Raw genomic sequence first — 15206 nt, forward strand, 5'->3', positions numbered from 1 at the left:
CTAACTTGCACCTTTGATTTAAGTTTTCCAGTTAAGCTTATCATTTCTCTTTCTGATTTGTAAACATTTTCCTTGATTGCCACATTTGTTTAAACTGAAAGCACTGTAATACAAAAAACACTTTGTGTTCTGCGTTTAGCATTATAAATACTATACAGATAAACTGACACCAGCAAAGATCTGATTCCAGAAGGAAAAAAAATCCTTGTAATTTGATGTTTATATTTGCTATACTTTTCAGCCCAAAAGAATGCTGGAAAAAATTATGTAAATTTTTTTCCAGACTCTTCATCAGCAAGCTAAGATTCTTCATCAGCAAGCTAAGTTAACAGAATATGATACAAATTTGCTATCATGGGAGAAATCAGTAAAAGAAAAATTGAATCAAACAATGGACAGGATTAGACAGGTGGGGTGGACTTGGGCGTTTGCAGGGGGGTCTACAGAAAAACACACTCCAGAAAAAACAATGCTACTGATGTACCTCTATTTATTTTATTTATTTATTGAATATATATGCCCACTGTTCTCAATCTGAATCAGATTCTGGGTGACTAACAATTTACTAAAGAACAGAACAAAAAGAATGTAACGTTTGTTTGTTGAGATGGGTGACTATAGTAATCAAATAACAAAGAAAGCTTATGGGAGAGGCATTTTGGCAACTGCTCAGTTTCTTGGCAAATGCTCCCTTCCTTCCTTCTGACCAATCATATGACTCAAAGCAGAGCATTTGCTGGCCACTCCTTGTTTCCCAGTACACATATGCATACAAAAACACACAGAAACAACCTAAGTAAGTTGAAAACAGACATACACGCACATAGGCAACTCATATGCCTATTACATCCTGCCATGTATATGCCCACAAAGAAGCAACATACTACCGTGTTTCTCCGAAAATAAGACCCTGTCTTATATTTTTTTTGAAGCCTGAAATAAGCACTTGGCCTTATTGCTATGCACTCAAAGCCTGATTGGGCTTATTATCAGGGGATGTCTTATTTTGAGGGAAACAGGATATATGTAGTCATCCTGATCAAACTCATAGATATACAAATACTTACACCATGAGATACTTACACCATACATACAAGTGTACATAAGGAGAAAGTGTATATTGTACACACAAACACGTTACTTTGTTACACAGAAGAAAATATGGACACCTCCTATGATCACTGCTAAAAGGGTATCAAAAACCATCTTCTTCATATTTTTTCTCCCTTGTTTCTCAAGCTGTCTACCAAGATACCGTTAAGTATATTTAAATACTTCTTCCTCATCTTCCGCCGCGCCCTAAAAACGTTTTTATTCCAACAGGCTGGTCTGGCCTAACTCTCCCTTTTAAATTGGCCTTTAAATTGGCTTTAAATTGGGTTTTAAATCTCTTTTAGTTAAATTGGATGTTTTAATCTTTGAACCTAATTCTAAATTATTTAATATTTTTTAATAGTTTTTAACTTTTATATGTCTTTGTATTTATTTATGGCTGTTCACCGCCCTGAGTCCCTCAGGAGTAGGGTGGTATACAAATATGAAAAATAAATAAATAATAAAAAAAAAAAAGATACCTTAGAAGGTGGTAGCAGCTGTCTACCAAGGTACATTTATGTGTATTTAGATACCCTAAAATGTGGTAGCACTTAACTAATCTTGGAAACGAAGCAGATTCAGACTTGGTTAGCATTTGGATCTGGGAAATCATCAGAGTTATTGATTAAGCTGGTTAAAAAAAAAGAAAGAAATAATGCTACCAAAAAAATTAAATGGAAACAATCACCAGAAGTTGAACTCAACCTAAAGGTGGGATGGAGGTCTTTATCTTATTTATCTATCACATTTCTATAGCTACCTATTTTATGAATGTAACTCAGGGCAATGTATAATAAAAACAATTTGAAACAACTTCTTAAAATAACTATGAAAACACAATAAACAAGGATAAAGACTATGGAAGAGTGCTTAAAAATGCATATATAATAAAGCCATTTTTTTCTGTTTATATCCTACCTTTATTGAGTGCAACTCAAGTTGCTATATATAATGCTCCTACCTCCTAATTTTCCCATTAACAATGCTGTGAAGAAGATTGAGCAGCAAAAGAATGAAGGGACCAAAGTTATTCAGCTAGCATTCATGCCTAAAAAACTAGAAGTCAGTTCCTTGATTTCTAGGTTTGTGCCTTACACCACCACACTGAAGTTGCTATCGCTAATCAGTTGCTTTTTCTTTTCTCTCTAGCCACAAAAATATGATCCTACTTGCCTTTTGTTTAGTAGGAACTGTATGTGTAGTATTGAAATACAAGCAGTTTTAGAGAAAACATCTCGTAAGATAAATCAGGGAAGCAGTAAGGATCTCAGTAACAACTGAAACATTGATTGGCTGGCTGCACAATTTATCTTCTCTCATGTTTATCCATATGTAGAATTGCTATAAGGAAAGACTAGCTCGCTTACTGTATGTCAGATATAATCTCAAAGAGGTTTCTTCTTCATAAAGCAAACAACCACACAAGTGCGGCAAAAACCACAGGTGGCTCTGTAGGTCTAAGTGGTTTTTTCCAAATTTGGCAAATCTCAGGTGTGTGGACTTCAACTCCCAGAATTTCCCAGCCATTACCAAGTTTGAAAAGAATTGTTTTAATGAGGTAAAACATGAATGCATTTACAACTGTTGTTAAGAGGATCAGAAGCCACTTTCTTACATTTTGTTTCTTCTTCTCTATTTTCTTTCTTTTTCCTATTTTCTTTCTCACCTTTTCACAATTTTCTTTCTTTTCTAAAATCTATATTGTTTTTATCTTGTTAAAATCTCTTTAATAAAGGTTATGTAAAGAGAAATACTCTGTCTATAGATAACTACTAGAGCAGTAACAAGAAGAAAAAGGAAAGGCCAATAGCAAAATAGGTGCGATGGCTTACATAAAAGTCTTCATGTAACATCTGTATGGACTATAAAAAAAAAGTAGTAAGTATAAATGAGAGGAGGAAATAGTGTGAGATAAACATAGCACTTGGAAAAAAAGTGCTATTGAGGAGTAGGAGCTACAAAGAAAACATTATTGTAGTTGCTGTTTTTATTGTGTACTCCAAAAATTGTTCTTGTGGAGAAAAAAGGTGTAAAATATAATTAAATAAATATACAAAATTATCCTGCTTCCTGAAGGATAGACATTAGCTGCAGGAGAACATCTACACATCAGTGCTCAGCAAAACTGAGCAAGAACTCAGCAAACCAACAACGAGAGAAAGGCAACCTGCCAATTTTCACAATTAAACGTGCCTCAGAATTGCCTCTTACCTAAATATGATACAGTATTTGGAGAAAAACATCCCACAGGCATTGCAAAAAAATCTAAGGGGATAAACGCAATATAAAATGCCATCGTTTTTGGATGCACATACACGCAACCTTGATTCCTTGAAGCAGGCAAGACTATTTATAGGTCAAACAAAGTGATGATGCTTGTGCAACTGATGACACGACAGTTGCAAAAGAAAAGAGGGAAAATGGTGCACTGCAGTAACTCCTTCGTGTCAAACTTGACTCCAGGCAACTACACAAATCACTGCAGTTCTCTGTGGCTGCTGCCTGCTGCAGGGAGGAAAGGCCTATTGGGTTGCTCCAGGCCAGGCAACTGATGGACCCAGTAGGGTTTCAGGGAAATATTCCTGAAACTCTGCAGCATACTCTAGCCAAGCCGAGGCCTTATGTTGCTGCCTAGAATGAGCAGGCAACCAAGAGCCTTAAACTAGATCTTGGACCAGTGTACACTCTTCATGATTGGAGATCCAACACAGCTTCCTGTTTTCTGAGGACCTCGGGGAGATGAAAACACCTCTTGTGAATACGTCTGGAGAAAGACAAAAGAGCAAATCTAACTGAGCATGAGTAAGAGACCTTATGTGGACTCGTTTGGTGACAGAACAAATAATAAAGTGGGCTGCTTTTATTGTGACTGGAAATAACCAACCGGCAGCCTTCTTTTAGGTGACCAGATCCCTTCTTGATAAGGAGGGGTTGCTGAAGCTTTTTCAGGCTCACTGAGAGGACTATTCTACACATCTGTTGGACAAAGTCACTGGAATCCACTTGAGTTGGACACGAACTAGCAATACTTAAGACTTATATACCACTTCACAGTGTTTTACAGCCCTCTCTAAGCAGTTTTACAGTCAGCATATTGCCCCCAACAACAATCTGGGTCCTCATTTTACCGACTTTGGAAGGATGGAAAGCTGAGTCAATCCTGAGCTAGTGAGAATCGAACTGCCAAACTGCTAGCAGCCGGCAGTCAGCAGAAGTAGCCTGTAGTACTGCATTCTAATCACTGCGCCACCACGGCTCTTACCATTAAACAGATCTTATGCAAGTGATTGAGATACAATCTTGCCATCTGAAATAAATTTAACCTGGTTAGGCCTGAGGAAGTAGATAGGGTCCTTGGAGCTATAAACTCTTCTACATTTTAGATCCATGTCACTCCTAGTTGGTCAAGGCCAGCCAGGAGGAACATGTAGTTGTGTCCAAGTGGTAACAAATACTTTTTTGCAGAAGATCTCTAGAGGACACGTAATGGTGGTGGTGGTGCATCTGTCTTTGTTCTTCTACATCTCTCATCAGCTTTTGATAGCACTGATCATGGAACCTTTATGGGTTAAGTCCATGGGTTAGAATGGAGGCTACTCTTTTGTGGTAATTCTCCTCCTTCCTTCAATCCAGTTAATGTTGATGAGGAGGGGGAGAGGTGTAATGCTAAACCTTTCTTATGTGCAGTTCCTCAAGGCTCAACTCTCTCCCCACTCATATTTAACATCTAAATGAAATCACTGAATGAAGATATTTGCCAGGACAATCAATACTAAAATATTACTCAACTGTACAATTTGTTCAAGGTTCTTATCCAGTCACTGGAAGCTGTGGGGGTTTGGATGGGGTAGAATAGGATTCATCTCAACCCTGGCAAATCCAAGTGGTTCTAGACCTCTGAATCTTCTAGATCTGCTTTTACGACTCTTACTGCTATTGGAGTAGCATTTCACCAGAGTTAATATGCCATCTGGAGGTCATTCTGAACATTCAGCTCCAAGGTCTAAACGTTTTGCACAGATTTGTCCCATGCACCAGTTGTGCTCATTTCTGGACTATACGATATTTATCATTCATACCTTTGTCACCTCCTAATTGGATAACTGCATTGTGCTCTAGATGGAGCTTTCCTAGAAGAACACTCAGAACTTAAAATGTTTCAGAAAGTAGCAGTGCTTAGTTTGGGGTACTCTAAAGTTCCCCTGTGTAACACCACTGCTGCACAAGCGACTTTGCCTTCCAGTATACTTCCAGAGGCAATTAAAGGTTGGTCATCACCATTAAAAGCAGTCAGATTACTTGCTGAATTGATTATCTAGCATTTCTGCCAAATTTCAGAATCCTTCAGGAACATTATTACACTGCAGATACCCACCCGTGTATACTGAGAGCATCTGAAGGACCTCAAATTTTAATTTTAAAATATGACATGATTAAAAACTTGTGAGACCATGTACTCTCATAAGGTTTTGATATTCCACCTGAAATATTATCATACTTGGAACAGGAATGCTGAAATCCCATGAAATCCTAGGTGAATTTTATCCATTAATATAAAATTAATGGATAAATTTAGGGGCCACCTACAATACTCTTACAAACCAACCAGTTATCCACAGACTGTAGAATGGGAATGATTGCTAAAGAAGGATACAGCTGTACCATACAACGTTTCATCTACTTACCCCTTCTTAAATTGCACCTAGGTTTGATGTTAATATGTATCTTGTAAAATAATATAAATTGAGGATTAAAGTTATTCACATATACACATTCTCATTGAAAGATCAGAGGAATTATTGCCTTACTACAATTACTTCTTTCTAGCAGCATCTCAAAAAGGTGTTATCTGCAAAGCAAAGCTGGAGGCCAAACATAGCTATAATTAAATAATTATTTCAGACACATAAACAGATTGGTAAAGGGGATTTCTCAGTTATCAAAAGCACAACTGCCAGATTTCCCAGAAATGATTTTTGTTAACAGTCTTTGGTGAACAGATAAAAGGGGCTTTATTGCATAAGCTTTCACCTGTGGTATTTCACTTCCATAGATGATGCTCGGAAAAACTGCATTCTTTTTCTCCTTTGTTTCACTACCCCTTTTCAAAATTTTCAACTTGTTCCAAAACTGGGGATTTGAGGGCAATTTAGGACAGATGCCTTTTAGAACAAAGTAAGATTCAGAAAACAGACAATGAACTACAGACTGGCTGGATCTAAAGACTGTTGACAGATCAGTGTTGTTATTCAGAAACTCCACAGTGAAGATGTGACTTTGACTCAGTGATGACTGAGCAAAACCTGGTCTAACCTTAGACATTTTTTAAAAACTCAGACAGGACAAACCAACAAAATTAAGGGAACTGAAATTCTCCCAAGTCATTTCCCATGAGTCTTGCTCAGCATTTCCTGGCACAAGGGAAAAAATAAAGAGAAGGAATCTGAAAAACTGAGATGATCAGCAAACTTAGTACTCCAAAGGGAAAGCACAATTTAAAGACAACAACATTGGCTGGTTTTAACAGAATAACAGAATTGGAAGGGATCTTAGAGGTCTTTAGTCCAACCCACTCCTCAAGCAGCAAACTCTATTATATTTCAGACAAATAGTTGTCCAAACTCTTCTTAAAAGCCTCCTGTGTGTTGGAGAACCCACAACTTCTGGAGGCAAGCTGTTCCACTGATTAATAGTTTGGCATAAAAACGACAAATGTTATTCTAAGGTGCCAAATCTGAAAAATCCAGTCATGTGTGAAAATGACATCTGTCAAACTGTATGGAATATGAAATGGACAGGCCCATTCACACTCCTCTGATATCATCAACATAACTCTTGTACCTCCCAAATCACAGAAAATACTTCTTTGCATGAGCAACACAACCAGGAATGGAACTGTGCTTCCCATAACTTCTGAATAAGAAGCTTCCAAGATCTGTTCATCTCTCAATGTTCTTCTACCAACAACACTTGAAAATAAGCACCACCTGATTCTTTTACCAAACAAGGCACTTGCAACCAGTAACTTTGCTCCATTGGCAAAATTACTGGTAGACTTTAAATATCCGGTCTCCCTCCCACCAAAGGTGGCCTACCTTCAACCACATCTGTGCGAGGGTTGGTTATCTTGTCAGAAGTAGGCTCGGCTGCTTCAGTGGCCAAGGAAGTAGTTGCTCGAGAAAAATCACTGGCACCCTCACTGCGGCTTGTTTCAGGCACACTTTCTCTGGAACTGAAGCGGACACAGGAGCTCGAGCGGGAGCTGAGATCTGGGCTAGTGTCAGACAGGCCTGGGATATCATCAATTTTAGTGGGGGTAACCATAAACCGGACAGAAGCCATCTTGGCAACAAAAATGGCAAAAAGAACCGAAAAAATAAACCAAAACAAAAAAAACCCCTCTTCCTTGATCAGTTTAACCTAAAGTCACCTCAAGTCGTAAGAGGAAGATCATTCAGAAAAGTAGAGATGCCAACAATGTTACCCAATACTCTCTCACAAGGAAGATTCATGTCTACCATGGATTCACAAACTGCTTCACAATCACACAGTGCAGTATTTTGACATCAATGCTTATTGGATATATTTTTAGAAGTACAGTCTAAGATTGAATGAAGGCAATATTCCATGATTTTGTAGGTTAATGTTTCACCGATAATTACACTGAAGATTCCCATGCATCAGGCAAATATGTCACCGTTTTCTGTTCTTAAGGATAGCCTAAAGGTCAAAAAAAAAAGGGGAAAAAAAGAAAAACGTTTTTAACTGTCTAAGGGCCACACTGCAAAAATTCCAGCTGTCTGGGAAAGCAGCGGCACAGAACCTGCTGTTAAGCAAATGTCTTTTATCTCAGCAAAATGCAACAGGAAAAAAATACCCAAAGGCAAAGATCTGCAAGGTATGCCAAAATGCTAGAAAGTCTATAATGAATGTAAGATCATAATTTACTTGTTTTCCATGGTGAATGCCAGGAAAAAAATATTTTTCTTTGCAAACTTCCCTTATGATTCTGGTGCAGAAAAAGCCAAGCGAGCGAGTGTGACAGGGTTGTTTTTTTTTCAAACCGAAGAAGAAAAATGTCAGATTCCAGTGCAAGAACTTAAAAGAAGAGAAGGCAAAGCTATCTCTTAAGGTGCAACATCAAGAATTCTTCAAACTTCCAGTTGTTTTGAAGATCTTGGTAGGAGGAGATAACTGTTAGATGGGCCTAGTGAAAGGAAATTATCAACTCTTCTCAAACTGTAGGATTCTGGAAAAGAAAAACAGAGTGTATATGTATATATCAAAAAGTCTATTATACAAAACTGTACAGAGACACTGAATCCTCTGTAAAATCTTACTAACCCAAGGTAGTCCTCGACTTACAACAGCTCATTTAATGACCATTCAAAGTTACAATAGCACTGAAAAAAGTGACTCATGATCATTTTTCACACTTACAACCGTGGCAGCATCCCCATGGACACATGATCCAAGATTCAGACAGTTGGCAACTTGACTGACATTTACGATGGTTGCAGTGTCCAGGCGGTCACGTGGTCAACTTTTTGAGACCTTCTGATGAGCAAAGTCCACGGGGAAGCCAGATTCCGCTCAACAGCCATGTTACTCGCTTCATCACTGCAGCGATTCACTTAAACAACCGCAGCAAGCAAGGTCGCCAAATTCCGTTAACAAAACGTTTCACTTTGCCACAGAAATTTCGGGGCTCAGTTGTAGTCGTTAAGCCGAGGACTACCTGACCTTGGTGGTGCTGGTTGTGTTATGCCAAGAGGGAGAAAGGACCGTTTCGTAAGTATTATTTGCAGGAGAGTTCACCAAAAAAGGCAGGAAACACACATTCCCAGGTCTCCGACCCACAGAATGACGGCAACGCCGATTCTTGCTGCAAAAGATGCTGCTGGGGCATGCAAGGAGCTTTGGAGGCAATGCAAGTGGTCGTGACAAAGACCACCCACAAGGCACCCCAGACCCCCCACCCAGACGAGATAATGAGGCAAAGTAGACCCCCTCCCCACAAAACACCCTAAGGGTTGAGGACCCAAAGACCCATACAAAGGGAGGAGACTGAGGCTGCAGCTTTCAAGCCCCCCCCCCCAAAACCGTCCAAAGCTGGGGAGGGGTCTGGCTTCTTCACACACCTCAAAGTCACACCCACTCACACACCCACACATCCATCGTCCGCCTCAGCGGGGAAGACCCCGCAAGAAACTCTCGGGGCGGGGCGGGGGGGGGTGCGGGTTGGAAAGGGAACGAACGTGGAAAGAGATAACAGGTGGAAAGGCGACACTGCGCGTGCGCCACCCTCGCGCTCTTTTCCTCCACCACCCCACCCTCACTTTCCTCCCGCTCGAGCTCCTCACGTACTTTGATGCGGAACGCCCCCCCACCACCACCACCCGGACACACACACACACACACACACACCCAGGAGAGAGCGGCCGTTGCTTGTTTACCTGCGGCGCGCGCGACGGAGCGGCTCCCTCCCCAACGTTCCAAAATTAGGGTCTCCCCCGGGCGCACGCGTCGTCCTCAGACCTTTCGCCGGCTTGTTTTGGCCAGCTTGGCTTGACTGACTGACTGACCGACCGGCCGGCCGGGCGGCGCGCGCAGCACACAAGCGGCAGCCTCCCGCCCCGCACGCTGGTACTGCCGCTATCTCAGATGCTGAGAAAGGAGGGGGAGGAAGGAGAGCGGGCTCTCTTTAAATGTCCCCATCCTCTCCTGTTTTCCATCTCTATCAAACTCACCGCCCCCAAACCCCCCCCCACCGCCTCCTTGGTCGCCGCTTTTTTTTTTTTTTTTTGGCCGCGCAAGCGCAGAAAGAAATAGCGGTTATTGTTGCTGGGCTTTTTTTTTTTTTAATCTTCAGAGAAGCGCGCGGAGACGAGAGAGATGGCGGGGGGGGGTGTTGGGAATCCTTTGGAGGGGGGGAGGAGGGAGAGAAGGGGGATACTACGAACGCGCGAGGGTTGCTGGGGGATGTAGTTTCCTTAGAATGAGGGGGGTCTTCTGACCTCCCCAAATTATGTCGCTGGAAAGAAATTATAGCGAGAGGAGGGACTAAGTGAGACTTCGGGAAAATTGGAAGAGGAACTCATGACTGAGGCTTCCATTAACCTGAGAGCAACCTCTTTTGGTGGGCCCAGCTGCCTTCCCCCCCCCTCAAATAGCCAGATACAGTATTCACAACTTCATTTTATGGCTTCTAATGCATCCTAAGCAAAGTCTTGGCCAATATTGGCTTTTTGTGGGGATGCTAAGCTTGATCAGACCTGAAGAGTATTCAGTATGCAAAATCTCAGGGCTGGAGACTTAAATTGGAAATGGATTTGGGGAGGAATCCCCAGATTGCAGCAATGGCAAATGGCACCTGAGTTATTACCTATAAAACAACTAGGGACACAGCTCAACTCAAGGAGATTAGTCTCTATGGCAGTGTTTCTCAACCTTGGCAACTTTAAGATGGGGGGGGGGCTTCAACTCCCAGAATTGTCCAGCCAGCTCTGAACTTCCCCCTCCCCTCCGCCATCTTAAAGTTGCTAAAACATTGTTCAAAGTCTACAGGCACATAATGGTGTGCAAAGAAGCAATTCATTACATGCAATGATATTGCAGAAAAATGCAATGGAAAAATGCACATCCATGGGAGCAATGCAATATTAAGATGCATTTGACTCTAGTGCCCTTCAAGCAGCAGATATGTTGTAATATCATAGCCCTTAGGCCTTTAGAAGTGTGTTGCCGGATTTGGCCCCAAGGTGACTTTTGGGGCATGTGTCCCATAGGGTGCGATGAATCCAGGAAGCCTGAAAGCAATACTAGGAGACCAACAGCTCTTTTCCATGCTTGCTTCTGAGTCACTGCTGATTATTTAGGGCACATGAGATATTCCAAATATATATCTCCCAAAATTTGTGGTCATGGAGGGCCTAATGCAGGGGTGAAATCCAGCAGGTTCTGGAGAAACGTAGCGGAAATTTTGAGCAGTTCGGAGAACTCACAAATACCACCTCTGGCTGGCCCCAGAGTGGGGAGGGAATGGGGATTTTACAGTATCCTTCCCCTGGAGTTGGGTGGGAATGAAGATTTTGCAGTATTCTTCCCTTGCCATGCCCACCAAGCCACGCCCACAGAACCGGTATTAAAAACAATTGGATTTCAACACTGGCCTAATGTTAATCTAATTCCTTTCTAAAGGCATCAAAATTGTTGGCATCACGAATTTAGAGGTAAGGAAATTTATCAACAAAATTTAATTAAAAAGGCTTTTTTGGATTTCTATACAAAGTTATATGCTAAAGACTCAATCCAAGATGTTGATATTGATAGATACTTAAAGGTAGATATTCCTGAATTAACGCTGGAACAGAGAGAAAGATTGAACCAGCCAATAACTGCTGAGGAAATTGCTGGGGTAATCAAACAATTAAAAATAGGTAAGGCTCAGGGAACAGATGGATTAACAGCTGTTTATTACAAACATTTACAATCTGAAATGTTAGAACCACTTAAAATTCTATTTAACAAAATACAGGTAGGGGGAGGAGTACCACCCCCTTGGAAAACAGCTTTTGTCTCATTAATTCCAAAGGAGGATCAAAATTGTATTAAACCTGAGAATTTTAGGCCAATTTCACTCTTGAATACTGACTATAAGATTTTTGCTAAGATATTAGCTAATAGATTAATGCCAGTTATGCAACAAATAATTCATAATGATCAATCAGGGTTCATAAAAGGGAGACAAATGAAATATAATGTTAGACAAATTGTAAACTTATTGGAATACTTGGAAAAAAGCAACCAAGTCCCTGCAGCATTTATATTTTTGGATGCAGAGAAGGCATTTGATCGTTTGAACTGGCAATTTTTGTTCAAAATAATAGAAAAAATGCATTTTGGGGAGTATTTCACACAATCAATTAGAGCGATATACCAGCAGCAAACAGCACAAATAATAGTTAATGGAGGTCTAACAGAGGTTTTTAGAATTGAGAAAGGCAGGGATGTCCCCTGTCCCCATTGTTATTTATCTTGACTTTGGAAGTGCTATTGAATAAGATACGTGACTCAGAAAAATTGAAGGGTATTGTAATCAGACATCAAGATTATAGATTAAGAGCATTTGCAGATGACTTGGTTGTTACTTTATCTCAACCCATAGAGTCGGTTCCATATATATTGGATATAATTGATCAATATGGGAAAGTATCAGGATTTAAAGTCAGTTCATATAAGACAAAGATGATAACCAAAAACATGTCTGTACTTGAAAGAGATGAACTAGGAAGAATAACGGGGTTTGAAATAGTTAAAAAGGTTAAATATTTAGGAGTGTATATAGCAGCTTCAAATACAAAATTATATAAAAATAATTATGAAGATCTCTGGCAGAAGGTACAGAAGGATATGGAGAATTGGAAAAAATTACAGTTGTCTTTATTGGGAAGAATTGCAGCAATTAAAATGAATGTGTTACCCAGATTTTCATTCTTGTTCCAAATGATACCAGTGCTTAAGAAAGATGAAAATTTGAGAGAATGGCAGAAAGGTGTTAATACTTTTATTTGGGCTGGGAAAAAACCCAGAATAAAGATGAAAATTATACAAGATACACTTGAAAGGGGTGGTCTTAAAATGCCTAACTTAAGACTATATTATGAAGCAGCGGTCTTATCGCAAATTAGTGATTGGTTTAATTTAACTGAGGGGAGAATGTTGAATTTGGAAGGTTATGACTTACTATATGGATGGCATGCTTATTTGTTATATGATAAAAAAGTGGATAAAGTATTTAAGGCCCATATACTTAGAAATGCTTTGTTGAGGGTTTGGAAAAAATATCAATATCAGTTAAATTATAAGATACCTGTATGGGCAAACCCTAGACATGCAATAGAAAATATAAGTATAGAACAAAAACAGGAGGTGATTACCTATAAAGAGCTTCTTGTTATGGAAAGGGGTGTATTATATTTGAAATCTTTAGATACATTGAGAGAAGAAGGTATAATTTATACATGGTTTCAGTATGGTCAGCTTCAAGCTAGAAGGAAGGAAGATCAAAAAACTGGTTTTGTGCAAAATGAGGAAAATTTGGTAAAACAAATTAGAGATCAAAAATGCATATTAAAAGGTTGTATAATGCTTTATTGGAAATAGATTCAGAGACGGAATTGGTTAAAGATTGCATGATTAAATGGGCACAAAATTTTCAAGAGCCCGTGATGATGGAGACTTGGGAAAAGATTTGGATTAGAAATGTGAAATTTACACAAGCACAAAATTTAAGAGAAAACTTTTATAAAATGTTTTATAGATGGCACTTAGATCCCAAAAAACTATCATGTATGTATCCTAATGTGCAAGCTAAATGTTGGAGATGTGATTGTGATGATGCAACTTATTATCATATATGGTGGACTTGTAAAAAAATCAAAGCATTCCGGATAAAGATTTGGTGGGTGATGCAGAATATTTTTAAAAAAAGATTGAAGTTTACTCCGCACTTGTTTCTACTGGGTATAACTACGGACTGTACAGTTGAAGAGACTAAACTGATCCTGAATTTAATAACAGCAGCAAGATTGTTGATAGCACAACACTGGAAGAAGGACTTTTTGCCTACTATTGATGCTTGGATACTGAAAGTAACTAACTTAGCTGAAATGGCTAAAATCTCAGCATACTTGAAGGATCATACACAAGAAAGATATATATAGGATTGGAGAAGATGGATTGATTATATTCAAAATAAATATCAGACTAAAAAATATCAAATAGCTTATGAATGAATCTTTAATGGTATAAGCGTTATATGAGTGATTTTAGAAGTATTATATCCAAGAAGCATGATTTTATCTATGGGGGGGTTAAGAATTTTTTTTTTAAGAGGGGATGTGAGTTTAATGGATAATTAAGCAATTTAGTTTATTGTTAAAAGTTAACTGAAATACCTTGTGTTCTGCTCTGGGAAGTCGGGGAGGGGGATGGGGGATGGGTGGGAGAGTTGTGGGAAAATTGTGTTGTTGTTTTTTTTGATTAAAACTTTTTCAATAAAAAAAAATTGTTGGCATCACAATGGAAGCCTCTGTCGTGTCATTTTTCAGTCTATGCAAGGAAGCCCTTCCTTTTCACCCATCCCAAATAATCCCACCATTAACTTCAGTTTTGCCTTCTTTCCCCTTCTCCTGGAAACCTTCTGGGAGAGGAAAACCCTATTTAACTTCATTAAATTAAATTAAATGAATAAATCAAGAGTTGAATTTGCTTCCCGACACTGTAGGAGGGAAGCAACTGACCGGTCTGTCTCCCCTCAGCTTTTTCTAGTTCTTGACTAAAATGATTGGATCCTCTTGGTGGTAAGACTGCTAGACTGACACACACACACACTAAAAAAAGGAAAACAATGCTGAATACATTTGGAAAGGATTCAATATAGAGTTTCTGAATCATTTCACTATAGGCCAGCCTGAGTCATAGTCCATCTTATATGATAAATGGGCAGGTCAGGTTTAATAAATGATTTTCTCCATGAAACTTATGGGAGTTTGCTATTCTGTTCTTTCCCCCTATATTATACTGATATACTAATTTGAGCCCAAGGACTTGAAACAGTCTTCTTAAGACTAGTCCTGCATGCTAACCAGTTGTACCACATTGTTCCCCCTGCAAGTCCTAAGCAGCTAAAGGGTGTTGGGGGAAAGATAAAGTGATACGACTTTTTTTTTTCATATCTGTAGAAAACCTCCTGTTCGAGGTTTCACACCCCAACCACCCTTTGATTCAGCATAACATCCAATTCTGGCATGCCACCCTAAATGTACTTGCATGGATTCTCCCTGCTTGGGAGACACAAATTGTTCCCCGTTTTTTTACATATACCTTGTCAGCAAAAAAGCTGCATCGGACTGAATAGCATGGAAGAAAGTCAGCTGGGCCCTGATTCAGCCTTGCTTAACTCACGTGAGCTTCGCTGCTCAAAATCTAGCGGTGGCAGCCCTTCTGTTTATTGTCTGACTTCCCCCACTCCTAGTGCGGTTTCAGCAGCAGGATGTGAACACCCTGAAACATTTTAAATAGCAGCCTTTGGCTCAGATCAGCCCTTC

General features: G+C 39.6%; 1 protein-coding gene across 5 annotated transcripts in view; it reads right to left on the reverse strand.

The window, feature by feature from the left end:
• SLC12A6 (solute carrier family 12 member 6) overlaps positions 1-9983 on the reverse strand; it is a 48579-nt gene extending 38596 nt beyond the window's left edge. For 2 of the 5 annotated variants that reach the window (XM_034411474.3, XM_034411473.3), the window contains exons 1-2: positions 9552-9861; positions 7191-8344 (exon numbers count right to left, since the gene is read on the reverse strand). In XM_034411474.3, coding sequence (XP_034267365.1) covers positions 7191-7437 — 247 coding nt within the window. In that variant the 5' untranslated portion in view covers positions 7438-8344; positions 9552-9861. Of the gene's footprint in view, positions 1-7190; positions 8345-9551 lie in introns of all 5 variants that reach the window. The other 3 variants (XM_034411476.3, XM_087891779.1, XM_087891778.1) reach the window with 3 other exon arrangements.
• Positions 9984-15206: the final 5223 nt, after the last annotated feature.

The sequence above is a fragment of the Pantherophis guttatus genome, chromosome 4 (genome assembly GCF_059756535.1).
Source record: "Pantherophis guttatus breed Tessera chromosome 4, ASM5975653v1, whole genome shotgun sequence".
Classification (NCBI taxonomy): domain Eukaryota; kingdom Metazoa; phylum Chordata; class Lepidosauria; order Squamata; family Colubridae; genus Pantherophis; species Pantherophis guttatus.